The 20,704-nt window shown below is 42.6% G+C and overlaps 1 protein-coding gene and 1 long non-coding RNA gene across 2 annotated transcripts in view; one reads left to right on the top strand and one right to left on the bottom strand.

The window, feature by feature from the left end:
* Positions 1–48: 48 nt before the first annotated feature.
* LOC122568185 lies at positions 49–18,606 on the bottom strand. Its single transcript, XR_006317005.1, has 3 exons — positions 18,269–18,606; positions 4,263–5,076; positions 49–4,154 (listed from the first exon to the last, which is right to left on the bottom strand). It is a non-coding gene; the product is annotated as an uncharacterized LOC122568185 (long non-coding RNA).
* The window catches only part of LOC122568183 (RNA-binding protein MEX3B), a 66,658-nt gene continuing 59,992 nt past the window's right edge, over positions 14,039–20,704 (top strand). The window contains exon 1 of the mRNA XM_043727616.1: positions 14,039–15,528. Within this exon, the coding sequence (XP_043583551.1) occupies positions 15,228–15,528 (301 nt within the window). The 5' untranslated portion in view covers positions 14,039–15,227. The remainder of the gene's footprint in view (positions 15,529–20,704) is intronic.

Here is a 20,704-nt window from a genome sequence, read left to right on the forward strand (position 1 = left end):
TGCAATGGTATTACTCTGTAAACTGCAGCAGACAGTTATTGGTAGATTTAAAGAGTTATTCGCAATTGCAGGAAAAAAAAGTTTCGAAACCGCGATAAAATCGTGTTGGACGATGGAAGAGGGGTTCGAGCATGTCAGCTGTTCTTTCATAAAATCCAATTTCGCTTTTCGTTACGAGCTGCTGATAATATTAACGGTTTGAGTACCGCTGTCATTTGCCATCTGCCCGGATTTTCGGTGTGTATTCAGAAAATTGAGAAGGGTCGGTCACGAGAATTCAGCGATTCCTTGGATTCGACAAACTTAACGGGAAAGAAACTGCATCTGGCTTCACACGGGCCGGAAACGAGGCCGCACGAAATGATCCCTGAACCGAGTGGTTCTGTGCGAGAAAAAGTAGAAACACGCGTGCAACCGAACCATATGCCACTTTAATATATTAGCCATTAGACGTACTTGAATTATTCAAGCACACGACACTTCGTCCTACCTATACCAACGTCTTTTGATTTTATATCTTCACAATGAAATATTCTACAAAGAATCAGAATTTATCATCAACGATATCATCAACAATTTTTTTTTTAACGTGTAACGCTTAATCTTCCTTAGAAGAAAATCTGACTGCCAGTTCTAAATTATGGTGTAATCAAGTTAGGACTCGCCCAAAGTCGTGTATAGTCTAACGAGAGCGAGAATGGATCAACTATGCATCGACCTTATGCGCGAAAGTCCCACGGAACGCGAAAGTCAGTGACATCGACGATGCAAAAACGAGCACCTTCATATACGTACACGGTATCAAGGACATTCTACCGTCTAATATATTCCTAAAACATCTTTCTCTGCATCACGACAGTAACGTTGTACCATGTAGTTTTGTAGGATGTAATATGGCCGTATGGGAATGGGTGCGTGCCTCGGGGCCCGCACAAAAGAATGCTCGGGCAGGTATACCGACGTCGGTTTTCAGGTAAGCCAGGTGGTAACCTCTTTTTTCACTCTATCTGCCTTCTCTGCCATTCTCCGAATCCCGACCTCCGTCCTCTTCTCATCACCGCTCAACAGCTGTTTCCCTGTTCGCAAAGGGTCGTTTTCCCTTATTCCTAAATGGTTAGAAAGAGAAAGAGAGCAAGAGTGGACAAAGAGAGCTACGGCAGACATACATGCACATGTCCTACTTTAAATCGTTATAATTCGCCGAACACGTTTGTATATCCCTGTCTAATCGGCCTTACGTGTCTCCTCTTTGAACGCGTATACTCGTGTGTGCGTGTTAGACCGGTGAAGGAAGTCTGATCGAGGATGTGACCCGAATATTCAGCACACATTGTCAAGGATACGCTTGTACCATCCGACTTTTCAGTGTTGCTGTCGAAGTGATGCGACGCTGATTGTCGTGCTATAACAAGTAGTAACGTAATATGAAGTATGTTATAAGATTTTTAACCGATGGTATTCTACGAGAAATTAAGAATTCATTTAAGAGTTGTATGAATTGAAGGAATCTATATAGATATATTGTCGAGCACTTATAAATACGCTACAAGCATATTAGTAGTTTTTGTATGGATATTTTTAATCGCTTATCCGAGAATATTATCAGTTTGCCGTAGGAACTTTCGCGAATATTCTTAGTCTGTTTAGATTATTCTGGAGTTTACAAGGAAACGATGGCATTCTTGTGTGTCTAAGATGTGTTAGACATTCCTTATTAGAAGTTCCTTTGTGTATAAATACAAAATGTCATAGAATTATAGACATAACTTGTAACTAGAACAGAAATATGTACAAACCATTTTTGAAAATGTACCTTCGCATAAATATTCCCCAATATTTTGAAATGAATACGATTATATTTATTTACGTTGCAGTGCAGAGATTACAGAACTTCGCAATTCTAGCTTTTATCAAACACACAGCATCGGCGTACATATTTCGTGTTATTAACGGATTAATATTGTTTATACATTGAACAGTAGAGAAAAGCAACGCAAAAATACCAGTATCGTAATAATTGGTTGACAGTTTAAGTTTATCGGTGAAAGTTAATTTTAACCATTCAATATTTGCGAAACGATAGGTTTGCATCTGTAGAAACTTGTTTGTCCCATTTTATCAAGTTCTATTTGAAGAATTAACATACCACCCGTAAATTTCAACACGTCTTAACACAAATTAAATGTATATTTCTCGGATAATCGTAAAAAAATGCTAATGTTTCACATTCGTGCGCCATAATCCGCAAACGTACATACAATAAAACAGATAACAAGGCGAGAACAATCGAACGTATTAAACTGTATTCGTTACATGTGGACGTAGCCGGTTCCGGATAAAACTTAATCCCTGCTTAAACGCCGTTGCGGTTGATAGAATATGCGCGTTTGCGGTTGAACGCGTCGAAGAACTTGTAATCTGAGGCAAGAAGATCCGTGTATCGTTATCGCGAGTCTCCCGCTGGAATTCGAACGAAACTATCATCAGGTGTCACGCTTCTAAGCCAATCGAATTCCCCGAAATTAGATTTTGTTGCTTTCACGACGAGACACGTGGCAAACGTCGATTGGAAATTTGAATCTCGTAAACCTGTGCTGGTTTCTTGGTTTCCGTGTTTGTCTATAAAAAATGGGAATCAATATTTATCTCTTATTTATATTTATCTCATCTATATGAATTTTATGGAACTTTCCAAGTTCTATAAAGTGCTATTTTTAAGAAGAAAAAGGATAAATACAGTTTTGTAAAAACCAGTTATACTTCACGTATTTTGATATTATAGTAAGGAAGATAAAGTGAAAGAAACAACATAAGTTCGGGAACCTGTCTTGTATAGTGTTATAAGGAAGAAAATTGAATTTCCGCAAACTAGCGCTCTCCGTAGGGTAAAGTACTTTGGCACGAGTTTATAAAAGACAAGAAAAGTTTTCTTTCTATTTTCATTATATTTCTGTTCTATAGACTTGTATCACACAATCGGTTCGAACATTTGTAACGTTAATAAATTACGTCTAAGTCCGGAAACATCTTCGCTCATCGCTATAAAAGGATAAACGAATGAAATAACGAAATCGAAGTAAGACTATCTATTCGTGAATCATCTACACGAATAAAGAAAAAACAAGAATCACTATTTTTAATACGACTGACATAGTATAATCTACAACGGCTAAATTCCAAGCATCATGATACCAAACAAAAATTATGAAAATTCACAATTCGATTTTCTAACTTTCTAATGCAATTTTAAAAACCTTTATTGTTCCGTGCACGGTGGCGAGGTTCATCGGGTGATTCTTCCGCGAGATTTCGCGTGTAACGTAATTCTCTGAAGCTTTACGGACTAAAATTGGATGGGAAGATTCTATCTGGCACGTATCGCGGATTGTATCTCTGGTTATGTCGAACCGCACTTCTATATAAATAGAAACGCTACTATGTCCTGTTATCGATCGTTTGAGCGACTGAGTTCGACCGTAGAGGGCCGTGTTGACCATGCACACATCGGTCTCTGCTGAAATGGTTCTTGAATGGAAGTATTCGAAAATTTCTGCAGGAGGTCGAATTAAATGCGTACGAAACAAAGTTATTCGCGAACAACGGCCAATTAAATGATAAAAGGCGGATTAACTCGAAATTACAATGGATTCATAATACGGTTTGGAAACATTCAGGAATTACGATGTTTGGAACAAAGAATTCTGTTAATCTTATCATTGCATTGCTTCGATAAATATTTTATAATGTTATTATCGCTTCAGGAATGGAAAAATGCTAGAATATATGTAAATGTACGATACGGACTTATTGTTACAACCGTGAAACGGTATATTTCCTTTTTTTTTTCTCAGTTTCCCCATCTCTTTTTTCCTTCCTTCTTTTTTATCTGCATCGAACGTTTCGTTTTTTACAGTCGGGAGGAAACAATCAATTTCGGCGAGATCCAGCGGATAAACATCATCAGCTTGCAAGAGGCCTTTCAAAGGAGGCGTTGGTCCATCGGTCTCCACGGAAGAACAGCTGGGGGACCTTCGACTCCCAACTGCTATACGTAATCGATGTCGACTGACTTTCTCTCTCGTGGGCCCACCAGACGGCAGCAACGGATAGGAGAGAACTGGCCGCTTTACCAGCTTCGCTTTTCCAGGTATACGCTAAAAATTGTTTCATAATTATTACGTTACTAAGTTCACAGGGCATTCACGAAATCATCGATGAAATGTAATAATAGCTACCACGAATCAATTATCATAATGAATTACCATAAAAATTAGATATCTCCGCTTCATCCGCGCGTTTCATTCGGCACCGGATGAACTTTCGTAACCTTCGGACAAGGGTTCTGTATTTCTTTTTACGTCATCAAGCGACAAAGCGCGCGCGGAACACGAGCCTCCAGCTGATCCTGATTTTCACCGACACTCGAAGTCATTAAACTTCCGTTCTCGTTCAGGACCCGGTCGATCCAGATGTACACGCACACGATCATTCTAACCCTTATGCATACACATATGCACGTGGAATCGTACACACGGGAAGTCTTCAAGCTCGGCCATGGTTTCCGTCTGGCCCATTGTTCGTCGTTTCGTTTCGAGCCCAGAAAAAAGTCGCTCAGATCGAAATCTATTGAACCGTCTGAAAAGCGAGCCTTTTCTTCTCCTTCGCCGCGTGCTCCCTTTTCTACGTCCTTTTTCGTCGTCCTGTTCCCTCCTCGTTCCTCCACTTTTCAATTTGCTCACTCCGTCCTCTGCCGCCCTACTATTTCTACAGTTCTTTTTTTGTCTGTCTCTTTCTTCGTATTTTACCCTTAGTCATTGGTTCGACCCCTCTCGTTTCATAAAAGCTTTAAATTCGTCTGGGGTGTCGCGGGATTCGCTCATAAGGAAATCGGGGCTAACGCACGGCAATCCACGAAATGTCAAAAGCGTACACGCGATCCTTCGACGAATCGTCTCCCCATCGAACTATGTAGTTTCAAGGTGAGAGAGATTTACATCGATCGTTTTTATCCACAAGGTACGCATCGGTCCATATTGCATACCGAGTATAACTTCGTTTCTTCTGTACCTGTAGACCCTGGAAATCAAGTTTTTTTTATTATTTAATTTATACTGTTAATATTTCTAGCTTGGAAATCAAGTGTATGATTGTTTGTAGATACGTGGCAACTATCGGTTTCGTTTGCTTCCCATTTGGAGAAACTCTGGTAATTAACGAACTCATTATAGAGTTCGCTTAAGACGATTATAGTTTAAGATTGTTGTAAACCGATCGAATATCTACATTGCATTGTACAGCAGTGGAAATATTTTAGTTTGGAGTGCCGATAATATCTATTGCGGGAGTTTTGAATAACGGTACCGGAAAGTATTTTATATTGATATAATAAAACATTTTATACATTATTCTTAAATCAGGTCATTATCTTTCGAATCCTCTTCTCGATGGCTCTTTTAGATATCCCTTTTGTTTTCAGCAGTGTAAAAGCGAATTCAAGTATAATTAGGAATTTCCTAGGATGTGTATAAAAATAACTGGTATTCTGTTGAGCCTCAGCCTATGTATTATATTAGGTTGCCCTGAAAGTTTCTCTTGATTTACAAGCAAATGTTCGATGCACACATTTTTTGTTTTACATTATTTTATTGGTTTATGTATGATTCATTCGTTCTATTGAAACAAAGAAAAGAAACTTTTGAGACAATATTTATTTTATTGCCTTTGTTACTCTGTGTTTCCATGTTAAATCTTTAATTGAATATATCTAATGAATTGGAAAATAATCAACCAATAGTTATAAATTGTATTATGTTCTTTCAATAAAAAAAAACTATAACATGCTTAACGCGTTTAACAAATATGAATTTTAACTTTTCATTGCAACTGCTGCCCCCGTATACCTACACCATTGTCAGATAATTCGAATTCTCTGTGCGAACGCATCCTAGAAGCCGATCGCGAAACGTTTTCCGTTTCTCTGCCGTTCGAAAGTGCCGGCTATAAACACGAAGGGCATCGGTAACCACGTGAATGCATTCTACGATCACCCTTCGCTGTAAATAAATCTTCCATCGAATTCGTAGGAAATTGGTGAGCCCACGTTTCCCGAGCTCACAATGCTGTTCTAATAACTTTAAAATTTCCGCATGAAAACGTTACGTCCGATCGTATTTCGACGATGCAAAGCAACGATGAACAGATAAATTCCCTTCTTGTGGTCTGCCAGAAGAAGCTTTGGTCCGAGGTTCTCTTTAATAGAGAGATTTGAACTTTCAAAGTTAGATTTTCGAAACTTATTATGCAGAACCTCCTAGATCGTTATTCTACATTTTTAATGTGAATTATAAAGACAAAATCGTAAAGTTTCTTCTTCTATTTATTATTTATTTCTCGTGTTTTGAACTTTTACAGTGGAGTTTTTTTTTTTTAATTTATATGTGCAATATATTTTTTACTTTGAACGTATGATGTTTTTAACTGAACATAAATAATAATTTCTTTCAAAATGCATAATATGCAGGGAATCTCATAGGGTGACCGAAACTTGTTTTGAAAGTGTCTGAATCTCGCCGACTTATGTCTGTCCCTCAATTAATCCTTATTTTTCACGGTTCCCAACCTCGAGCATTCACCGCCCAAATTTTCGAGCTCTCGGCGCACGCGATCCATAGTCGAACGACTGAAGCTCAGTTTACAACGGGCTCCATCGCTATATCTACGTTTACTTATTCATAATACGTACAGACGTTTATTTACAATCGACAGAAAACCTGTATTTGTCAAATATGATATCTTTTTATTAGGCTTCAAATATTAAGTATTTGTTAAACCTCTACACTAATAATATACAGAAAAAAATGAAATCATATACAACACTGTACTCATAAATAATACGAACTTGGCTCTGTTATGATTCCCTGATATTAAATAAATTTGTAGCTATTACAAAACTGAACTCTCGTTATAATATCAAGAAACGAGAAACGTTATACGCACTAGTGTTCACTTTATTATATTTCTCTTAAAATTAAAAAGAGTTTTCAGGCATTGAGAACGTAATTAACCTTCTGTAATTAGGATTTCATCCGATTACGAGGGGAAGAACCTATAATATTAATAGCAAATTTTTACTTTCGTTTGAAACCTAAAAATAAATAATTCTTACGTATAAACCATTTGATACACCGATATAACGAGACATTGCTAAAACACTACAGTGATGTAACAAAGCAGACAAATAAAATTTGAAAAATTTGCAGGTGTGGCTACGCAGTTTCTTCAAATTGTACCATATTATAAACACTTAAGTCGGAGCAGAATCAAAGAATCGCAGCAAGGTAAAATTCATATAACGTGTTCAACTTTTTGCCATGAAGCAGCATCGCGAAAAACAGAGATTAAGGGAAAGGTGGGATCAGGAAAGGTGACAAGTGTTACAGACTGCGGTCGGAAGCACATTCCGAGAATGGACCGACGGTATATTTAGAAAGGCGGCAGTTTATCCGTGCTATCATCGTTTACCATGCTATTTATGCGTTTTCGCCGTTGTGCAACGGCCTTACGGCCGCTGTTCCATGCTGACCCCGCTTCGTGGACGCCGTTGCGTAGGCGGCCGCCGGATTTCGTGGTTAACCAGATATTGGGATAGATAGTCGATCAATATTGTCAGCACCGACGTGCAGTGGCTTTATACTCATGAATCGCATCGAGGATCAGCCAAGAGGCTGCTTACTATTATCTAATGCTTCGTTCTCGAAGTAATTAATGACCCGGTTTGATTCGTCTGGCGTTACTCCACGTGAATTCACCGATATTGTTTGCAAAGTCTGCTTCACAAATTACTTTGATTACAAGATTTCTTCAGGGAAATTGAAGTATGATCGCACGTACTTGTATTTATTGTGACAAATTTGAGAAATATTTCTGCATGTGTCGAACATTCTTTACGTTTATACAGCTTTGAATTTCCCATAAATACACAAACATCCTACAAATTACCATCCAAAATCATAATCATGTATTACATAAGCAACAATGAAATACCAAGGACGAAAAAATATGCTCAAGAGCGGAATGCCAAAGTATTACAAGGATGCACCTTGACATGGCGCCTGTTAGATCTTATTTACCCTCGCAGTCTCGGTTCGCGCAGTAAGCAAGCTTTGTATTAAAATTCACACCTCGTGCACCCCGATGACACGCAAAACGGAGGCGCACACAGGCGCGGTGAAGCCTCAAACGGGTGCTAGCCAGCAAGAATACGGCCCTGCCCTTCAGACACGCCGTTCGGCGACAAGATGTGCGTCGGCTCCACCACCGCCGCCACCATCGTCGTCGTCGTCGTCGTCGTCGTTGTCGTCGTCCTAGCAGCCGCGGTCGACTCAGAGGCCAGCAATGCGGTTCTCCCCCGTTGCACCCCGTCGATCGAAATCGAACGAAATATTCTCTCTCCTCTCCGCTGGCTGGGCAGCGCGGCGCGTACCTTGCGCGCACATATACGATCTGCCGGTCCGTATATAGGCGCGCGCGAAACAAGCTCGATCTGGTATTCGTGCGCGCGTGCGAGCGAACGCAAAGCGCGAGCCGGTGTGTGCGCGCAGAAAAATCGCCAAGGTGTATTCTGCGAGCGCGACACGCAGACACGCAAACACGCGCGTACGTCGGTGCACTCGGCGAGCATATGTCGCCGATCCACGTGTATATACGGTCGGTCTCACGAGGACACGCCGCCCCGCAGGAGTTGCAGCAGTTTCGCAAAGCAACGACAATGATCGCCGTGGAAGGCAACCGGTTGCAAGCGCTAAAAATACGACCAACTATGCCGAACGTCGAAGAGGAGTTAGCTAATGCGCCAACCAGCCAGAAACTGTTTCGTTCGTTATTAAGTTAAACGCAACTTGGTCAGTATCCTGCATCAGGAAGTCTGGTTATACACACATGCCTGCGTCGCCTTTAGTACGTGTATACGTCGCTTCCTTTACATTCGTCTTAAGGATCCTTCGAGGACCCTTTTCTGAGAGCATGCTCCCTGTTTTAGGTTTCGTCTTTCTGTTCTCTCCCTCTATCTCTCTCTCTCTCTTTCTCCCTTTCTCCCTTTCTCTTTCTTTTACTGAAGGATGAGAGCCTCGTTTCGACATCCTTCGGTGTTCTGTTGTTCGTTATCGTAATTACGATATTCGAGTGGCGCACGAGATGGAAATCTGTCGGAACGATTGCAGCGTTTTGAGAACGCCTGTAATCTATCGTGGTGGCGCTGATAGTCGAAAGGAATCGGCGTGCGCTCAACTTTCTGCCGCATAAAGAAACACGTTTTTAAAGTATAGTATTAAGGGTCGCGTAATGTATAACATTAGACCTGATAAGATATAAATGTAGCATACAGCGGATCGTTATTGCTCGTAATAAGCCGCGACATTAAGAGGCGCCCACGGTGTGGCTAGCGTTCGACCGCGGCTCGAACAGTATCGCGTTGCAACATCTCTTCTCAGGGCTGCGCCTTCTTCGGCCGTTCGCTACGAAATAGCTGTAGAAACCTGCGAAAATGGTAGCCACGAAAAAGAGCGACGCGACGTGGTTCCGGAGGAACGTGGTCAGCATCGAGATCCTGCATGGTGTGGATTCGCAGCTGATCCAGTTGCCTTGTTTCTTCTTTTTCAACGTATTAAATTGCTACCTCGTTGCCCGAGATTCGAGTAATTTTGGGCTGTGTCGTAAAATATCTATACTTTGTTTCATTTTTTAAGCGAAGGAGAAACCATATTAATCGGTTCATCTCGTTAAAATTCCCAAAGCCGTGGTTAGAATCTATCAATTACTCGTTTGTTTTCTTTCATTTTATAAATAGCCGCAGAGTAGTTAATAATATGATATTCGCCCTGCATGGTGTAAATAAAAAGTAATCGTTATTCGCGTGCATTTCTATTTTCAAATATTTTTCATCCATATTCACGTGAAATCTTCATCCTGTTCCATTCGTTCTATTTAAAATATTTCTACGTCGTTGGAGCAACAATCAAATATGCGGGTACAAAATCTGGAAATAATTCAATTTACCCACATCTCGTCTAATTACACGACAATGCTGAGTCATGTACACTACGCGCATTACGTTCCTCATACACCTCTCGACCATCTGCATTTAATTTCATCCTGCAACCCTTTACTTGTCCTCTGCTCCGTTCCAACCTACATACCTCGCCATCAATACGTCGTATTCAATCCTTGCAGGATCCTGAAAGTGGAGGACGATCTCGAATCCGACGTAAATGCTCTCTGTCCGTCGGACTTAATTATCTCAGAATTATAGCCATCGTCGATTATGAGTTGATTACGTGTCGATTACCGAGGCAATTAGTTGGACGAATAAGCGTTGGACACGCACGTGCACTCACGCGTTACTTTCACGCTCGAGTTTCGGGCTCGTGTGCAGACGGCGCGCGTATGTCGAGAAAGAAAACCACCCCCTTCAGGGCACGACTGGTATTCACGGATAAAATCGTTCGTTGTTCGTCCGACTGGCTTATCGTCATCAAGGCTGTGATAAAAATGAACGAACACAAGCAATGTTTCGGAAAGGCGAACGTATACTGGACACAAGTTACAGGTATTTACGAGCGAGTCGAGAGCACGAGCTCGCCAGAAGTCGGCAGGTGCTCATGGCAAAAGGTGGCGTCCCGAGACAGCCTTGAGAGAGCATGCACGGGTCGTTGCTTTCGGCGAACGATGAGAAACAAAATTAGTCGCCTTTGCCGAACGAGCTCACGTAGGATCACCGTCCGCGAGAAAGCCAGCCGCTTTTGTGGAAATCTTTCTTTTTTCTTCTGTTTCTCTTCGCTGTTGGGTAATTTGTCGAATGACTGGCAACAATGTTGACTGAAATTGTCTGAAATTTTCAAAAGTCAACCTGTATTTGTCTCGTTTTATCGTTTTATGTAGATTTAACAGGCAAATGGAACAATTTTGGTGCTTCGATTGGTAACAGTTTTTGTTCAGCGTATCTAAGTGGTTGTATGTAAATTTTTTCTACCTGCTAAGCAAATACACATAGTCTGTAAAAAAGGTTTTCGGTTAGACTTCGTTGGCCAAAGATCTCGCTGACACCTGTCGTTCAACTTGCGTTTTATTGGTCAGTATTGTTGAACCACGTTGTCTTTAATGAAAGAAATATGCGTACATATTTTTTTACACTTCTCTATAATACCTGCACATTTTCGGTTATATCTTGCTTGCTGTTTACTTGTAGTTTCGTTTAATTTACAGCTTGATACCTTACAGTAATAATGAAAACGTTGGCTCCGACTAATAAAACAGAGTCAACTTTCTCGCAAAGGTTTCCTTGTTCCTTATCATCCTCTCTTAACGCTATACACGTACACACAAGCCGTACATAATTTAAAATTACTACCTACGCTATCAATGAAGCAAATTAAAGAACTTGAAGGTTTAAAAAGGTAGCCAGAATTTGTACGTTCTTTACAGGCGTACCAATCATTTCAACTTTTCCTTTCTTTTTTATTTGGAAACTTACAGTGAGTATATTTTACAACGGAACGTTAAAAGGACGGTCAACTTTTCATCCGATATTCTCCGTAAACGTTAATATTTTATATTCGGTATCTCGAATAGCGGAACGGTTGCAATAAAAATTTCTGATATTGTGGAATTATTCTGGAGCATCGTCGGCTGTTTTCCATGAGATGGAGGACATGATCAGGATCGTGTGCATTGGCCCGACTAAAAATCGAGCAATCGGCTAGTCTGGGGAGAAGACGAAGGGTCGTCGGCAGAGAACAATGGAACACGGTTGCACCTCGGTTCAAGGTCCAAACCGCTGCATTTAGAAATCGGTTTAGATCGAATTCGCCGATTTCGTTGTTAGCAAATATGTAGTCGGTTTCGGTCGCGCAGGTGGCAGCTGCGCCAGGATGGCTCGTGATTTGCGGATTAAGAGGTTGCAGGTATCAGTGAAGCAATTACGTGTCTGGCTCGTATCGAAGCCAACTTTTGACAATTAGTAGAAAGGAGAAGGGACAGCTTCTTGTATCGTTCGCTTTTATATTACGCGGCGAACTGGTTCCTTTCAAAAATTTATCACAGCGCAGCTTTAAAGACGAACCGAGATGCTTCTTCTTTTATTAAGGTGTGCTCTTCAACACGCGTAATGACTCCGTTTTTTGCATTGTACTTGAGAATGGAATTTTAATAGGTTTTTCTGCGAGAATTAACGATCGGCCGCGTTCTTCGCATCATTCTTTTTCTTGTTTCTCGTGTTCCCTTTTTTTCACAGAAATTTTCCCCTTTCTTTTCACAATTAGCTTTATGCTAATCATAAATTGCAACCAGAGAAAATTACAAGGTTGATCGGCGATCAACGATCTCGACACGAAGTACAAATTCCAACACAGCCTGCTGGAATCATTGGCGTCGGAGTTCAAGGACGATAGATCGGCGTAACTTAACCTAGCTTAACTGATTCAGAGTGAAGATATTCTTGATATCTCGATTACGGAAAGTTAACCATTCTACTATGGTATGATGCTTTAGCACAGGCTATAGCGTAGTGCACTGTGCATGAACGTAGTGCCAAGACGTTTCTTCAGAAACTTGTTTCGCGGTGCTACGTGGGATATCGATCGCAGTAAAAACTCGGTTTTTCTCGTTTCATCGATGATACTGCATAAATTTATCGTGTCGTGAATTTCATTACATTCGAAGCAGGCAAAAAATAGAATGCTCTGTCGGGCTTGGATCGAACGTGATCAAAATGTCTTAATTTAATCGAGAAACCAACAACACAATGAATACTTCTGCTTGATTCTAGAAAACATGCTCAATAATCGTGTGTACTTTTATCTACATTTTCATTCGACTAATTATTATCGATAAAACAGGGAAAAGTGTTGAAACTGGTAATAGAGTTGCAACCTTGTGAGGCAGTGGATAATTAAGTTTCAAACAAACGAGGCCACTGAGAAGGTTCACACTTTTATATATTTGGTACTAAGGAATAATACAGATTTCTTTTGAACTATTCCTGATGTCGTATCTAATTTACAGCATGGTAGGAGTCTCAAACGACCCAACTAGGGTTTACGACTCGAACGATACCTTGCTATTATTTCTCGAGAATCGTAAATTTCCTTCCCGTTGCATTTCCTTTCGCCGATCTGCTGCAGTGACTGCACGCACCTCGAAAAAGAGTACCGACGAATGCGTTTGCTAGGCACCCTATATGCAGACAGAGGTCGTTGACGGGACTGCGGATAGGAAAGGGTGTCGTATCGTGAGATTTACCGTGAACGATACAACGAATAATCTTGGAAAATACAATATTGCCACTGTAATATTCTAAACCAAGTACATAACCTGGAATGCACAACCCAATCTACGTTTGTTAAATCTTCTCTAAAATAAAGTCAATTACCGATACACTTTTTAATTAAAAAAGAAACAAGGTAAACGAATTCGAAAGCTAGATTAAACAAATACTGGAACTGTCAAAAAGAAAAGGGCTATATTCGTTAATTAAAACTGCAATCAAACAAAGCCGAAGGTACAGATATTGACGGTGAGTAATTAAATTAACCGAAACAACATCGACGGAATGAAAGTGCATCCCTTGATCATGGCGTCTCGCGTTATCACGAAGAGATGGAGCTGCGATCCCAGGGCAGCCCCGGGCTCGCAAACACCGCCGTTGGAAATCGGTGGTGCAGCCGGTGCTTCAGCAGCAGAGATCCATAGGGAAACTTGACGAAGAGGCGAGAGAGCACGAGCGGTAACACGGAGGGGGTTGCAAGCCGGTAGGGACGAGTGCACGCGCCCGTATCTGGAGGCGAACGAAGTGCGGCGCTCTCGGCCGGTAGATGCGCTGGTACTTTGTGCGCCGGTTGGCCGAATGTGGTGGGGAGGGGTGGTACGGTGCCACGTGACCGTGTTGACCAATCAGCAGGACGCATAGCCGGCGTCCGGCACATGGCGGCGCGCCGGCTTTAGCACCCGCAGTCGCAGTACGTCGCAGTCAGTCGCAGTGGTAACACGAGCGAGAGGGTAGTTGCACGCGCCTGCCTTCGAAAGGAAAGATCGCGGTAAGGGGGAGAGAGCAAGAGAGAACGCAAGTGAGCGGACAAGATAAAGAGAGAAAAAAGGAACGAAAGAGAGAGCGCGGCGCCCCTTGCCTCCGTTTTCAGTGCTTCAGTCGCGCGACGACGCTCTCGGACGCTTTAGTCAGTCGGTCGGTGACGAACCTCCCAAACGTGATACACGCGCCGTTACGTTACGTTACGTTAGGTCGTTCCGTCGAAGGGGAGAACGAGAGCGAACGAAACGGGGAGAGTAACACCGAAAGGAGTAGACGAACGAACGAAATAGTATTGTATCGGTAAAAAACAGATACGCGAACAAAAAAGAAATAAAAAAAGAAACACGAACATTGCGAGCGACGATTTTGACGGCTGCAAGTCGCGCTCTTAAATAACACGAATCTCAAACGAACACACAGTTCCAACCAGTGCGAATATCGAGAAGGCCACTTTCGTAGCACGGCTTTTGCACGCGGTGAAAGAAAGCGCGCGAGTGAGAGAGACTGAACGACGAGAAAAAGACGTGCTGATTGTGGACACGAGATTACGACGAGTAGTAGCCCACACGTTTCCAGTGTACGAATAACACTCACGCTGTGCGTTGCTCGTACACACGCGCGGCACAGAGGACCCGGACGAAAAAGGAAGAAGACGAAGAAAACGATCACCGGCGAGGCGACGATTTTATTTTTGTACGGTGCATCGTTGTTTTTCCTACGAACATTAAACGCTTCGTGACCGCGTACGAGAGAAGAGTAGATCGCCCGATTTTCTTGGTGTAGCAGCCACTATAGTCCTCGTCCTAAATAATACAGTGTGTGTAGTGTGCACGCGCGCGCGCGCGCTTATGTTTCGTTGTTTTCCGATCGTTTCGAGTTAGGCTCTGTCTACGAAGAACCCGTCTCCGATCAACATCGTTCGGCCATTACTCTACAATTCGACTCATAGCAAAGTATTACAGGGAGAAAGAAGTAGAGAAAGAAAAGAAAGACGCGGGCTGTGAAGGAAGAACTGAGACTATATCATAATCGAAATAGTGAAAAGTCGGTGAATAAAGAAACTGTGATTTATACTATCTGTGCGAACGTATCAACGTACGATTGACTTCATCGGTGCGACACAACGCGATTACTTTAATCGAGCAACATGCCAACAAGTTTGTTCAGCGAAATGGATCGTGGGGCGAATGGCGGTGGCACCGCTTCCCTCGAGGACCAACGAGCCCTGCAATTGGCATTAGAATTATCTATGCTCGGTCTCGAGGGTACTCCTGGATGCCCAGGCACTGGCACAGGAACCGGCACCGGAACGACCAACGATCCGGATCCTTTGCAAACGACACCAGCAGGCGTTTTCGAGGAAGCACGTTCTAAGAAGAGCCAGAACATGACCGAATGCGTGCCGGTACCTAGCAGCGAGCACGTGGCAGAGATCGTCGGCCGACAAGGTAAGAGCGCGAACATAACCTCCACATCTCTTGCAAACTGGCGGATTTCCTTCTTGCGATCGTTGAACATTGTTCTTTACGCGTTACAAAGTAATCAATATAGTCACAAATCTGACACATACTCGAAAAAATTGATAACGATTTATCGACGAACGATAAATTTTATAGCCGAAAAGTAAACGTAAAGCGTTTAATCTCGATAAATTGTGATTATACGAGGGCTTAGCGTAAGGGCCTTGGAATCGCTTGAATCGCATATAACTGCACGACAACAATGATATTCGTTGTACTCTTTAGCAGATATACATAGAAATTCCGTGAATGCGTTGAAAATCCTTAGTAGGTAATTTTATACGTGTATGGGAGAACGTGAAATATTTTTCAAAGGTCGTTCGATAAATGTCGAAACGGTCGTGAATAATGTTGTCCAGTTAGTCGTACTGTAACATGTTTACGTAAGTTGAATTCACGTAGTACGTTATTTTGCATTTCTCGTTACCGGAATCTGTCGCGTATAGCACCACTGACAGTTCATTGGCACGGGCGTGAGCGTGGCGCGAGAAACGCGGTATCAAGTAATGGTGCAATTAAACCAATCTAACTTCGAAAAGCAAATTTATTTTGAAGCTCGGTGGAACGTCGTACAGTGAACCCTGTCGTAGGTCGTGGTCGTTCATCGGCTACCTTTGCGATCAGCCTAGTTACGTTTATCTTTGTTCCGTGATATGTATAGAAAAGAGGAAAAAATATAGTTAGAAAATGAAGACAAGAAAAAAGGGAACAAAAAGCTGCACATAGAAGCAAGTTTAACTTACAGTTTGTTGCGATATTGCGTATCGACCTCATAAATAAATAAAGGATGATTATACATCGCGGTTAAGTGTTTCGAGACCGATGACATTTTCGTAACCTTCGCTGGTGTGCACAAGCGTTCCTTGGAACGTTAAAATCGAGCTCGTCGTTCTTTTATCCGTGCCGCAACCGTCTTGGTTTATTCTTTTCTTTTTTCTACACCCAAGTTTCCAAGAAAGGTGTCAAGAATAGCGACGTCATACTTTAAACGATGCTGCGATGTCGCTGCATCTAGAAATTCGCATGACACGCGTTAATGGATATAATATCACGCCAGATAAGAAATGTTTTACTTGCTATTCAACGTGTCTAAAAAAAAAAAGATGAATTTCTTAATAATATTCTTTATGCATGATATGCGAAAGTAATTGATTACACGCGTTTGATTTATCGATATATAGCGTTATACAGTTTACTAGACGAGTAAATGGTAATTATTGTTATCTCGTTGCGTCGCGGTTTAACAATGTTTACAGTGGTTGAAAGCCGGCCGCTCGTCAAAGGACACGAAACGTCGACGACCGTTAACATTAGAGAATTTCAAACGAAACGTTAGGCTGGAATCTTTACGAGCACCTTCCTTCTTTCCAAATGTCAAAGCACGGTTGTTACAAATAAAAATAACAGACATGTACGTGACACAGACGCTACGTACCTACTTCCGACCTTTTTATACCGCGATGCCCACCGGTAAGTCGCGGTCAATAACTTAGCGTCTTTCGTTTCGACCATTCTGAATGACGTGAAATGACAATTTTCGTTTTTTTATAATCCGTGTTTCATTGAGCACGCGAGAAGTAAAGGATCTTTCTCGCCGTATAAGGTCAGTCATGGCTAACGAACGCATCTGTGTTCGTTCTACGATGTGCACCGTGAAAAGATAATCTTTCCATTGAATAGCAAAACAGTTGCTTTTATCGAGCGAATTTAAACCATGTACTAACAGGACACACACAATATATATATATATACAAAGCATCGTTCGTTTTGTTAGGCGTTTCGAAATTGAGAAAACCTAGAACGCCGTAGCGCGGCGCCACGTGGCTTGCCATTTAAATCTTAACATCTGTCAAAGATCGCGCACATGATAAATAATCACGTAACACCGTTCACAGTCATCAATACCGTGCCTATACTTTATCTGCGTTCGTGAGACTCGTGCTTTTACCGATTAATGTCGAAGATTAGAAACGGCTCTTTTCGCTCGAAAGTGCTTACTCGTACTCTCTGTGTATTTGCATTTTTATTTTTGACCTATCTCGATACGATTTTACACGCTATTGAAAAGTGGAAAAGAACGAAAGAAACGTCCTCTAGTTTGATCTCCGTTGTATATTTGATATTCCATGATATAAGTTCGATGGAATACAAAACGCGTGCAAATACACACGGAAGGAGCGCGTCTATCGATAGCACGTGCCATAGATCGATCATCTACAACTCGTTCTCGACCACCTCCGCCGCATCTGTCGTCACGTAGAAACGAGCGAGCGCAATTTACCTCGCACGATACACTTTTGCAAATTCGAAATTGGCCGCTTGCCAGTCTACGGTTGACATATTATACATGCATTCATCGACACTTCGAGTCAATAAAAATACTAAGTTCGTCTTCCATTCCTGTTCTCCTACGACTAAACATTCTATGTAATATTCCAATATGCAATAACTTTATTAACAACGCTTGGCTATCCAGCGTTGATTACGATGATTATAAGAATCGATCAATCGGATGAAGTAGTGTGTATCTAGTCCTTGTTTTTCAGCCGAGTTCAATGTCTCGCGTGCCTTATTACACCGATGTTATTTTGCTACGGCTCGCGAGAAGAGAGCTGCTCGGCCCCGATATCTGGTCGATAACGTTTTATTATATCTGAATATAACGTACCTGGCAACGCCGTCGTTCCAGCGATGCCTAAAGCATTCCTCGATAGGAGGGAAAACGGTGGCGTGTAAAAGGAAGCCGTATGGTGCTCGTCGCTCATCACGTGAAGCGCGCTAATATTGACCGTCCAATAACATTAGACTCGGACACTTAGAACGGTGTCAAGACTGTTCGTGTTTTAAATTCAGAACCCGCTACGGATTTCCGTACGTGCTTATCGTGTCTTCCGTTTGGCCGAGCTTTCTCGCATCCTCTTCACACGCCGTAATCTTCAGATTGAGAACCACTGGCGTGTCGTGCGACCGAAACGCGCGCGAGTAAGCACTGACTCGATGCTTCTGCGTGGCGTACGCAGCGCGTACTCATCGAACGATTACGCCGTACCTACGTTTAGATCGATATTCTCATTTATTATATATTACGAGGCCGGTATTTTTACCACGTGAAATTAGTCGTTGGTATTTTTTTAAATCAGCCAACACTCGTATAGAACCATCGATTAGAAGCAAGGTTACGTCTATAATAATATAACGTGCAGAATCGTTTATCTGGAAATTTATTCTGGGCAATTTATACTATGCAGAAAATTATATGATGAAGCACGAGGTATAATATGAAGAAATCGTAACGCTAATCTCGGATTCCTCGTTGACGTTTCCAATCATTTTCCTCGGGCAGACACGTATAGTTGTGCATTATGATTTTCCTTTCTTACATAAAATCCGTTCGCTTCCTGCTTTCCCAACCACTCCACCCTTTGACGGGAGCGGAGTCGGGGTTACGGATCTACATACGTCCACGTAGCTGTTTTCTCTCTAACGTTGCATTGTGTCTCGTAGATCGGGCTACGAGCCTTTTTTCCAGCGGCTGCAGTCCGCTCGGAACCAGTTTAACATACCTGGCATGAATCATTGCTCTAACGCGACTGGGTTGCCGCACTCTCGTACGCCTAAATTTCTCGATGGATGCAGAGAGTGTCTTTAGCGTGTATGCCTAATACGCTGATTTCCCAACGTACGGCGTGTGTACGCGCGTCGTATCAGCGCCCATGATGACGATCGAGCGTCTATCTGAGCCGATCATTCGGTTTTAACGGGAAGATCGGATCTTTCTGCGGAACGTAATCGTGTCGATTCGATAATGATGTCTAATGAGTTTGATACGCCGTTCCATTATGAGGATGTGGCTATTTGTTGAGCATTTTCGCTCGATTCTCGCTCCTTCTCTCCCTTCCCACCGTCCATCTTACTCACGCTCGCGCTCTCTGTCTCATTCCGTCGACCAGTCGGTCCGCCGCGCTGTTCTGCTGATTCTCTTGTCCCCACCATCGCCGCTCCGAGATCTCTGTCTCTCTCCACCTTTCTCATTCCCTCGGGCCGCTCTCTTTCTGGCTCGCTCTCCTGGACCGGAAGTTGTAATGAGCGACTCCGTCGTCAGACTCGTCGCCTCGTGTCGCATCGCGGCGAACGATGACGTTACTTTGGAAACATCACGGCTGGTTATCCAGGTCGTTAGCTGCAGCGTCGCGTAACCGGCGCGACGCGAACTGTGGCGCGCGCGATGCTGCGTGTTGCCGCTGCTGCTGCTGCTGCCTCGTCGCGATGGGAAGGAAGAAGCGTTTCGCTATTAACCGTCCCTCGATTCTGTTAAACGTGACGCACACACGTGCGCAAACGTCGCCGTACGCACGGCACAACAGCACCGGTTATATACACGAGATCCAGCCTGCAAATAGGACCGCTCGAAGCGCGAAACTTTCTCCGTCATTGCTGGAAAAGCAAAGAGGCGACGCGTGCCAGCTGCTAGAGGACAGTTTTGTTTGTTTAACGAAATAGGCGAACGTGGTTATCGAGGCTGGTTTATTTGTAGCCGGTACACGAGATAGAAGCTCGAACGTGTGTAGTTGTTATTCGTCGCGCACATAACCGTAACACGAAGGAAATGTCGTTCGATTGTGTGTGTATGCCATGAGTACAGAACGACGACGTGTTCCTGACTTCTGTACAACGTTTAATGTATCGTTTCCCAATGATACGTGAAAGAAACATCAGTAGAAATTCGAATGGCAGGAAGAGAAGACATTTTTTTATCCTGACGGCAGCACGTGCCCGATGCTACCGCCAGCTTACTTTTTCCATCGAAATGGAAGATTTGTGTCGACGATGAAACCGTGTTAATAGACCCATACTGGCCCTACCACTGTTCACGCGCCTTCGTAAAAAGCTGCCCATGAGACGGGAGAATCTTTTCTCAGTATTTTACGACTTGTTCGCTTGGTATGGTCAAACGCTACATAAGTTTCGAGATAGGGGGAGGAGCGGATCCCGAAAACGTTAGTGTATAGGACTTTTATTTGCTCTTCACAAATTTATAATGGTAAACTCACGCGTGTTGTTCTCTATAAGTCGGATATTCTTTTAAAAGAAATCTCGTCGTATC

This window comes from Bombus pyrosoma, linkage group LG6 (assembly GCF_014825855.1).
Source record: "Bombus pyrosoma isolate SC7728 linkage group LG6, ASM1482585v1, whole genome shotgun sequence".
Lineage (NCBI taxonomy): Eukaryota > Metazoa > Arthropoda > Insecta > Hymenoptera > Apidae > Bombus > Bombus pyrosoma.